The 10,845-nt window shown below is 32.0% G+C and overlaps 1 protein-coding gene and 1 long non-coding RNA gene across 2 annotated transcripts; one reads left to right on the top strand and one right to left on the bottom strand.

Moving 5' to 3' along the window:
• Positions 1–2,420: 2,420 nt before the first annotated feature.
• LOC133284261 (myb-related protein 315-like) lies at positions 2,421–3,496 on the bottom strand. Its single transcript, XM_061481255.1, has 3 exons — positions 3,364–3,496; positions 3,123–3,252; positions 2,421–2,982 (listed from the first exon to the last, which is right to left on the bottom strand). Exons 1-3 carry the CDS (start codon positions 3,494–3,496, stop codon positions 2,421–2,423), a joined length of 825 nt encoding a protein of 274 aa, XP_061337239.1.
• Positions 3,497–8,768: 5,272 nt separating this feature from the next.
• Positions 8,769–10,458, top strand: LOC133284262 (uncharacterized). The gene is made up of 3 exons (XR_009747884.1): positions 8,769–9,221; positions 9,506–9,580; positions 10,300–10,458. It is a non-coding gene; the product is annotated as an uncharacterized LOC133284262 (long non-coding RNA).
• The last annotated feature ends 387 nt before the right edge of the window (positions 10,459–10,845 follow it).

Here is a 10,845-nt window from a genome sequence, read left to right as displayed (position 1 = left end):
CTTACACAGATTGATAAATGTAAAGTTATGAGGTTCATTCTACAGCAATAATTTTTCTGTGCTTAGCACGACCCACTCCCATTCCCAATATTCTAATTTCAAATGTAAACTAATAAAATATATAAAGCTAGCCGCTGCATGTATATTATAAAGTTGCACTGGTTGTTAACTTTTACCAACATATTTTTAATTAAGGAGGTTTAAGGGCATATAATTTGGCTACTTTATCCTCTCATAAAAGGAGTTGGATTAGCGATCCTTTCATCAATTTTGCATAACTGTCAAATTTTATCCTCTGTCCATGTCAAATTCTAAAAAGTTTAGAATTAGCTAGTGCCAAGGACTAACTAGTCTCAATGTGACTTCGCCACTGATCGACCCTGTCAATTTCTCCATGAGTTCACAAAACTAATCGTATGAATAACGGTGGAGTCCCGGAGGATTGTCTCTCCTAATTATTTCTCATGTATGAAAAAAAACATAAAAGAGTTCTTCAAATTTGGTTATGTACCTACTAGGAGTGTAAATGGGCTAGACCGGCCTAAAGGAGCCTACGGCCTAACATATTACAAATAGTAAAATAGAACAGACTTAGATTTTTAAAAAAACCTATTTAGAAAACAGGCCATAGACCTTTTTATACATATTGGGCCTATAAGTCTACAGGCCGGCCAATATCATATTATTTAATTTTAAATAAAATGAATAAAATTATTATTTTAATGATTTTAAATAATAAAGTAATATTATTTTAATTATTCTTTTAATTGTTGAATGTTTAATATGTTTAAACAGGCTAATAGACATAGGTCAAGACTTTTATTTTTTAAATATAAGTCAAGTCAGATTTATAATTTGGGGTCTACAAAAGCTAAGAGGCCAAATCCAATGTTTTTTACGCAAGCTTGACCTATTTAAACCAAAACCTACTTTAACCTAACCTGTTTACCGGGAAGGATATACTTACCACCAAAAAAAGTTTATAACCTTTACAACCAACTTAATCACCGCTGATTTTCGCCAATATAACGATCATAATTTATTGGAAATTATTGGATCATATTTATTAATTAATTATTAATTTTTAATAAATTATAACTGTTAGATTGACGAAAATTAATAGAGATTAAATTAATTGTAAAGATAATAAATTTTTTTAATGATAAGTATATCCTGATCCTTACCCTCCTGGTATCTACCCAATATAAATTAGCATGAATTTTGAATTCTTTGCTCCCTCAAACAAAATTTTCTTACACGTTAAATTTAAGAGTCAAGCCCGTTGACATCAACGTTCAGCCCCACATGTTAGCCCAGCGCTTAATTTTTGGGGTGTGCATACGGAGATGGATAAAATAAAATAAAATTGTGCCTTAACTACCACTATATCTTTCATAGTGATAAGTAGGGGTGTTAACGGGTCGAGCCGAGCCGAGTTTTGGTTTTAAGAGATTAAGCTTGTGTTTAAATGTGTCAGTCTGACCAAGCTTGTTAGCTGTTATGAATATAATTATCGGCCTGTGGCCTGACTTATTTACAAAAAATAAAAGTCTTGTTTAGCCTGTTTTAAAAAAATAAGACAATAAAAATTTATTCAAATAAAATATACAATCAACAACATTAGTAATTTCATAAATATTCATAAATTCAATGTATATCCAAACAACATAGTATAAAACAAAATCATTCAAAAAGTCTGTTTAACCAATAAAATGATATGAAATGGATTGAGGAGAAAGAGAGGGTTATTACAAATAGTATAAAAAGTATAAAATAAAAATAAAAATTAATATACTAGGCCAGCCTGAGAGACTTTAAAACTGAGCTTTTGAATTGGAGCCTAAGACCTTTTTATTAAACGAACTTTTATACAAGTCCAGGCCCTGGTTCCAACAACCAATTTTAGACATATAAGCTCAGGTTTTCATGAGCTGAGCCAAATACGCCTTATTTGTTTATCACTGCAGGTGATAATCACTTTTATCCTAACAAAAGGAATCAAGGGAAGAATAAAAATGATTGATCATAACAAGCAGCAAAAAGAGACCAAGAGGAAACCTTGGACACTTCATGATGATGTGTGTGACTACTTTACTAAAACCAACAGTTATAGGGGAGACAAGAAAAAGTGATGATCTTATCAACTCTGCATTTTTCAGCCCCACATTGAGTTGGCTTGTGGGGTGTTGTTGAGGAGCTCAATCCAAATGGTGAAGGAACAAGCAATTATAAATATCCATTTCCCATTCAACAATATAGAATCATCATCACATTAACATAATTAAAATTAATTTAGGGGTATTGTGGGGAAGAAAATGCATGGATGGAAGAGGCAATATTCTTTAGATAATCTTTTATAACATGTCATAGCTTGAAAGATTGTAAAAATAGAGGTAGTTTTAAGGGGTGGTTATGCTTGTTTATTGCCTATTTTCCATGAAGAAAATATCCTTTTCAAGAGGACTGAAGCTATCCCATGAGAGAATGGAGTCCAAATCATCAACCCATTGCTGTAAGGATTTTTCCTGAAGGAAAGAGGATTCACCTATAGAAAGGTTGCTAGAATCATCCAGAGAGAAAGAAGAACTACAACAAGAACTAGTATTGGTTTTGGTTTCTTGACTCATCCACAATCCCATGTCCAACTGTGAGCATAGCATTTCATTATTGTTTAAAACTCCAGTGGTATCATCCCAATTCACCTTGTTTTCTTCTCTTTTCTCTTCTGTTTTTGGCATTTCTTCTATGCCATGAATGTCCAAGAACTTATTCTCCACACCTTCTTCACACCCTTCTGAAGTATTTTGCATTAGGCCTGTCTTATTTTTGTCATCATCAGAATTTTCCTTTTGCTCAATTGGCTTCTGGATCATCATAGGGTCCAGACCAAGGAGCTTCAACCTCTTCTTGATTCTTGTGTTCCAATGGTTCTTGATTTCATTGTCAGTCCTCCCTGGAAAATGTGTAGCAATCTTAGACCACCTGAAAATGTGCTTTATTATGTTAGAGGAAATTAGTATCCACTCACATCATGTCAAAGGCTTCATCACATACACAATGTACAAAAATCATGCCATTTTTTCTAGTGCATGTAAGTGACAATTCAAAAACATGTACTATACCTATTACCAAGTCTTGAATGTAGTTCTATTATTTGATCCTCTTCCATTTCTGTAAATCCACCTCTCTTGAGGTCTGGCCTCAGATAATTAATCCATCTCAATCTGCAGCTCTTTCCACATCTTAGCAAACCTTTTCACCAACATGTAAAATAAAAAAAATGCACTAGGTTTGATACCCCTCTAAGGCAAAGTCATCAACTTAAGAGTTATATTACATGAACAGAATTTTCAGAAAAAATACCTGCAAGCTTTGGAACTGTTCTCCAACAGTGGATACCATTGTTGAGGATGAAATTCATAAGCTTATGATCTTCCTCAATTGTCCATGGACCTCTCTTCAAACCAACCTTATCACAACAAGGTTGCCTTCCCATTTTGGAAACTTTACCTTTGCTAAATCAAGATATCCCTTGCCCTTGAGAGTTAACAAGTGTAACATCAAATAAGGGTACTTAAAAAAGGAGGTTAAGGTTCAAACAAAGATGCTGCCAGTTCATTCAGACATTTAAATAAAAACAATATGTCCTTTGTGTGGGGTGATAAATGATTGGATAGAAAGCACTTTGAATTGAAAGCTAGAAAAAGCATGTAGGGAAATGTCATTATAAAATGGTTGTCACCACTCACCACTCTTGTTTAGACAATAGAAAGAGTTTATGTTCAACAACAAAGTTTTTTCAGGGGGAAGAAAGAACCAAATGTGAGTCCACCTTGTTGACAAATTTCATTATTTGGTACCAAAATCTTCACTTATTGATAGCATTCCAAGTAAGCAACATAAAAATATTAAGTTTGATGGGATTCCCTCGTCCCCAAAAAGCTGGCACGCTTTGTCGTTATAGGCAACCCTCATTTCATCTTTCAGGATACTTCAACATTATGTTTTAGTTGTCATGAAATTCAACCATTATGTGCAAGTGAATTGGTAATGAATAAGACACATCAAAACTATACTAGCCAATCAAATTTTGAAGTTGGAAAGGGAAATGGGTATGCATAAATTTAAGTTAGATGGATGTTAATTTTAAATTATTAAGAATGGGGGTTGACGTTAGATGTAACGAATTGTCCGTAAAAGAAAATAACAATATTTATAAGGTGAATCATTTGGCACCGACCCTAACTAGTTTGTGATAAATGTTTGATGATATTGATGATGATCATAAAATGGTGTTAGTAAATAGTTATGTGGTGTGATATCTATGTTGCTGTACCATGTGTTTCACCGATGGTTAAAACTAGATATAAGTGATCAATAATGGTGAGACTGAGAAATAAGGTACTTGCTGTACCATTTTGTACACATGAACACGTTGTAAAATGTCAAAACTACAGAGTTGGTTTACCAAAAGTGCTAAATAGTTAATGTGCATTGCTTTAGGTAAGCTTTTGACCAATGATTTGGTATGATTAAAAGGGATCAAAGACCCTAAAATGAGCAAAAAAGAACAAACCTTGGAGGCCCTTGGAAGAATTAATTAATTCAGAACCCACTATTCTCCTATGTAGGAGACCTTAGGGTCACTAACATATTATTAAACTTAAATGAGTGTTTATACAAAATTATAAATGCAAACATTTTGTCGTTAGCAAAGAGAGGCATACATTGATTAATGAAAAAGAACATAAATTGATTAATGGTTCATCTCTTCCAATATATGTTGGTTTTACATTCTCTATAATGCAAAATGACGTTTGCGAAAAATTAAAATAAAAAATGGGTTTTATAAGAGTTATGTTGTAGGAAAAATGATTGTGTAATGTTATAGAGATTCTTTTTGCGTGCCTTAGTTTTTTTTTTTTTTTTTGCTTCAAAAAGTGCGGATCCCACAAAATGTTATGTGTGTAGGAAACTTTTTTGTGTCATGTGACATAATAGGTGCAAACCTCCATAAAAAATACCTTCCTTCAAATGCTCTTGGAATTCGTGCAAAAAGCATTTGCATAATGAATCTTGTAGGAAATTTAATTCCTTATATGTTATCATATCGAATAACTTTGAATTCAATTATTGTTTTCTTATCTTTAATAAAAAAAAAGCTAACACAAGATAAATAAATATATGTATTGTCTCATTACAAATTCAAAGGATTCATGAGTTTCCGTAATTTATATTAATTAGTACAAGGTACTTTTTCTATTAAACATTTATATGGAAATAGATCATCTCATATCTTATTTTAATATAATTATGTCATGTAAATTTTTATTTTATTTTTTCGATAAATTTTCATGTAATGTATGTAAAAAAAATTAATCATTCATTGATATATCAAATATAAATAATTAAAATAATTATTTTCTGTATTCTATTTCATAAGTTTTGTCATTGAAATTCGTAAACCTCAAAAAATGACTGAAATTTCTCATATAATGTGATTATGCTACTACTAAATGAAAGGATAATCAATCATCACATTTTGAGGGTAACAAAGCATTTACGGTTAATTTTATTGGTTGACTTTGTGAGTTTGAAAATTCAACATCTTCCGACAGTTTAAATGGCTGAAATGGTGCCTACCTCGTTTTTTTTTTTCTTTGGTATATACCTGCGTCGTATTTCGAAACATAGGTAGACTCTATAAGTGAAACAACAAAATGGTGGTTTGCTTATATATAATAAGCGATTAATGTTTGTTATATTGTAGGGGATAATTTTATCTTTTATATATACATAAAAGTGTGTGAGATTCATATTTTCTTTTTCTCTTCACATAATCTCACATAAGCTCTACATATTTTTATGTGTGTATAGGAGATAATTTTACCTGCTATAATATGAGAAACACTAATCTCATTTAATAATAATACAAAAGATTTTGGAATATCTTCCATTTTATTATACTTACATTCATTTGTACGTACATGCATCTACCTAAAGCACAATTAGGTATATTAAAAGAAAGAAAAAATGCTCCATCATTTGTTTGGTTCATGCACTGAAAATAATAATATACCCTTTTAATAATCTCTCTGCGATTGCGACCCACGATGGTCATCTTTTACATTTGTATAGAGCATGAACTAGAATTTTTAATAATTTGTTAATAAAAAATGCAATAATAGTGTTTTAATTTAATATTTAATTTTATAATTTGATTAAATTATTTTGTCGTTAAATATATATAAAGAGTTTTATTTAGTTATAAATTTGAATTCAATTCATTGCCTCTAAAAACATAATTAATATCATTCTCAAATATTTCATAAATCAAAATTGAGTTAAGAAAATGGCTCTATTTCTTACTAAACCGAACTTGATATACCTCCCAGCCTTATATTTTGGACCAATGACCTGCTTAAGTAAAGAAGCATTGATGTTTGGCATGACTAAATGCAAACATATTCCACAATGATTTTGTTTTCGGGTATATATAAAAACTTTTGTATTTGTCATGCTTATGTGAATTAATTTTCCTTCAATTAGAAGTCTTAGCTTTGATTGTATCTTACTCTAGTTATATTATTGTAGCTTTTGGTAGATGTGTTGGAATAGAAATGAATGTAATAATTGGATTCTATTTTATGTTTGATGCATTTTAAAATAAACACAAAAAGGATATGAAAATAAGTCACTATGATTCATCTAATTGTGAGGGATTTGAGTGGTTTGCATTGTTCAAACCTCACTGCCATATTTATGGTGAGGTTGAGTAGTCTTCTTATAAGGAAAAATTGTTGAGGATAATCTTTTCTGGAGAATCTCTAGTAGTACGTCATTGGACCTATTTTTATTAATGGTTCGTTTTTTCTGCAGTTACTGCAGATAAGTTATCTACAGTAAGTCCAATACGATGTCGTTTTGGGACGGAAATCATGGTATATTTGTAATTTTAATTTATTTCAGAGTTATAATAGTCTTTGTATTTATAATTTTTTAAAATTTCAATACCAAAACGACGTCGTTTTGGAAAAAATGCAGATAACTTATCTGCAATAACTGCAGAAATATTTTTCCCTTTTATTAATTACTATTGTTTTAACAAAGATTTTGCAACTGCAAACTGAATTAATATTTATCATTAAAAATATTTCAATGGAGTCACTAATTTCCTCGCATGTTTGGGCTTAATTATTTTGAAAAATTAATATAATTCTAAAAATGGTGGAAAAATAGAGTGATATCAAAGGGTGTAAATAGGTTGAGTTGAATTAGACTTTTGCCTATATAAATTAGGACTATGTAAGATATTTTGAGTCTAACTTAGTGTATTAATTATTTATATGCTAAATTATAACTTTAGTTTAGCCAATGTTTTTAAATCACAAGCTTGGTTTGACTTATGTTTATAAATTAAAAGGCCTAATCTACACCTCTTAGCCTATTTGAACCTATTAGACATTTAAAAATATTTCAAGATTAGAAAAAAAAATTAAAATATAATAGTTTATTAACTAAAATTATTTTAATGATAATTTTATTTAAATAAATATGATATAGGCCGGTATTATAAAAAAAATTATTTTGCCTGTTTACTAAAAAAAGACTATTTTAAAGATTTGAATCTATTCTATTTTACTAAATATATTAAGTTCGGCCTAGTCTACATGTCTGGCCTGACCTGACATAGGCCAAGCCATAACCCGCTATGGGACTTCACCACTTCCCACACTTAAATATTTTCATCACACCTCTTTAAGTGTAAGTCCCAACATCATGCTCCCACTAAAGACAACTTCGGCGAAAGTATCTTCTCTTTAAGTATTATAGTCACACTAACCTCTTGTAAAGGCTTCCAAATACTTGGCCTAGCTAAACCATTGTCTCTGATACCACTGTTGAAAAGATACAAATGAGCACAAAATTCTTTGCAAATGATACCTTCACCACTAGGGCAAATGACAAATCACAATGAATGAGCTAATGCCATATCTCAACCTAAAATCCTTAAGGCTATGAGTCAATGAGTTTTTTGTACTTATATGATCTTTACATGGTTCATTTCTAACCGATGCAGGACTTATTATTACTTACACTTGAATATTTTCAACAATAACAACAATTAAACCACATTTTTCTTTAAGATTATTGGTGTCTTGCCAGAAAAATAGAAATAGAATGATAAATTAGATTCAAGCACAGAGATCTTGTAAGTAGACAACAATTGATTGTTCTCTTATTATTAATAATAATAATAATAATAAATAAATAAATAAATTATAGAGTTAACATTACACAGCTAGAAAAAATTAGCCAGAATTTTGACAGAACTCAGATTCAAGTGTATTTGTCGAATGGATATGGTAGGAACCCCTCACCTATCCAAAAGTCACAAATCATTCAGTAAAAAATTATGACCAAAAAAGTTGTGGCTATCTAGCATTTTTCTAAATGATATTAGAAAACATTTATGTCGTAAATGTACATTTTTATAGCCTTCAATTAACATTAACTACCGCAATGCATTTATAGTGATTATAATTTACTTAATTTTATACTTGCATAAAAGATTGTTAACATGATAAATATAATATCCCAAACTTAAGCATTTAATTGATTAATTTTAATTAAATAATTAAGCATGTTTTAGTGAGTAAAATTAAGTAAAAGACTTAATTAAATGAATCTGAGTCACTTAGAGTTAAAAAGTGTACTCAGTGAAAATTAAGGGGTATAAATGGGTACTGGCGAAAGTACCCAAAATATAAAAATAAAAATAGTAATATTCCTAGAATAATATTCCAGACTTTTGGGTAAAGTTTGGTAATTAATGGAGTTGAATAGATAGACGAACCAATACCCGCTTAAAGTCACTTAACCTATGTTAAGTGACTAAAGAACAAAGAAGAACCCATTTCCCCCCATTGCCCGTCGACAGCAAACAGAAAGGAGGAGAAGAGAAGAGAGGGAGAAGAGAGGAAGAAGGAGGGAAAACCTAGTGGGAGCAAATCCCAACCGTTTTGGGTGATTCAAAAGCCTAAACTACTCTAAATCTTCCCCTCTTTCATAATCCTAGCTTGGTTTTGAGTGGGAGTCCTTGTGGAGAGAGATATTGGTCCCCAAAGATTCGCCCCTTTTGAGAAGTGTGGGGTTTTGGGAGTTTCTACCTCCATGGAAGCTTGAGGAACACTCATTCCTCTATTGTGTGATCATTGGTGGTAAGTTTCCACTCTCTTTCACATGATTCTTGGAGATTTGCATGAGTTTAGGGTTAATGAATAGTGTTTTAGGGTTTTTATGAAATGTTGAGTAGATTGGCTATGTTCAAGGAAGAATGAGGCTTAGAGTATGTTGTGAAAAATGCTAGGAATGACATTTAATCGGTAGAAATGAGTTTATAGTGTTATTTTAGTATGCTTTGATGTTTGGAGAAATCTAGGCTTGGAACTATGGATTTCCTTGCATTGTTAGCATTGTTTGATTGTATTCCTTGTGTTGATAGGATTGAGGCAAGAGGACCAAGTGGAGTGACCAACCCTTGGGGTTGTGTGCAATTGAGGAAAGCTCAAAGAGCAAGGTAAACCTTTGGACCTTGTGGTTGATCCCATTGAGTGTTCCACCATACTCCGTTGAGGAGAAATGGTTTATGAGATGTGATATGTAATTATGATAGTGATTGTATGCTCATGCATTGATTCATGCATTGATACATGTTATGATTGATTGATGATTATTGGTTGATGTTTGATTGTTTAAGAGTAATTGAGGAATGATTATAGAAGTAGCAATAATGAATGAGGTAATGGTTGAGGATTGTGATTGAGGTTATGAGTGATAGTATTATGATGAGGATGATTGGTAGGAACTTCCCTTGGAAACAGCCCTATGTGGATCTCCATGTGGTTAGAGCCTAAGAGGAACAGCCCTATGTGGATCCCTCTTGGAGGTTCCTAGATTGAGGAAAGGACTTCCCTTGGAAACAGCCCTAGGTGGATCTCCATGTGGTAAGAGCCTAAGAGAAATAGCCCTTTGAGGATCTCTCTTTGAATAGATTAAGGAAAGGACTTCCCTTGGAAACAGCCCTATGTGGATCTCCATGTGGTAAGAGCCTAAGAGAAACAGCCCTTAGTGGATCTCTCTTGGAAGTCCATGTGATGCTTGCTGATAAGAATGTGTTAAGCTATTATGATTATGTGTACATCAAAGTGAACCTTAGGGTGGAGTGATCTCCAAGGACCTCTGGTTTACTGTGATATATTCGTATATCTCACCCCGTGTTGTGGGGCATCATTTCAGGTACTGATAGAGGTGAGGTTGATCGAGGCAAGAAGCATGAGTAGACTGTACCTGATAGCTGGACATGTTGAGTTGCATGCCATTTAGCATTGCTATATGTATATTTTGATGTCATATGATGTATTTTGGAGGACTTAGTGCATGATCATTGTAGTAGTAATGGGTATCTGATACATGGTTACTTGCTTTGATCATGTTCATTTTGTAGCTAAGTCCTTTGGCATGTATATGAGATTTGTAATTAAGACATGATGTAATATTGTAAGTAATGAAGATATTTGTGTATGATGATTACTGTAAGTTAAATGCATGAATGTATTTTTATGTATTGGATATGTTGAGCTGGAAAGTCAATTAGGTACCTTGTGCTAAGTTGGGAAACGTTGAGAAAACAAAGGTTATGCTGCCCAATTTCCGTTAAATCAATGATGAGAGGATGAGAGTTAAGCAATGATATAGGGATATCACAAGCTTGTTAAATAGGTTGTAAAATGTGTAGGATTGATTCCCCAAGAAAGATACATGAAAAATATGAGTATAGGAAAT

The sequence above is a fragment of the Gastrolobium bilobum genome, unplaced genomic scaffold (genome assembly GCF_033153095.1).
Source record: "Gastrolobium bilobum isolate Gb01-03AN ecotype WA unplaced genomic scaffold, APGP_CSIRO_Gbil_v1 utg23084, whole genome shotgun sequence".
NCBI classification, from domain to species: domain Eukaryota; kingdom Viridiplantae; phylum Streptophyta; class Magnoliopsida; order Fabales; family Fabaceae; genus Gastrolobium; species Gastrolobium bilobum.
This window is presented reverse-complemented; position numbering and strand designations above follow the sequence as displayed.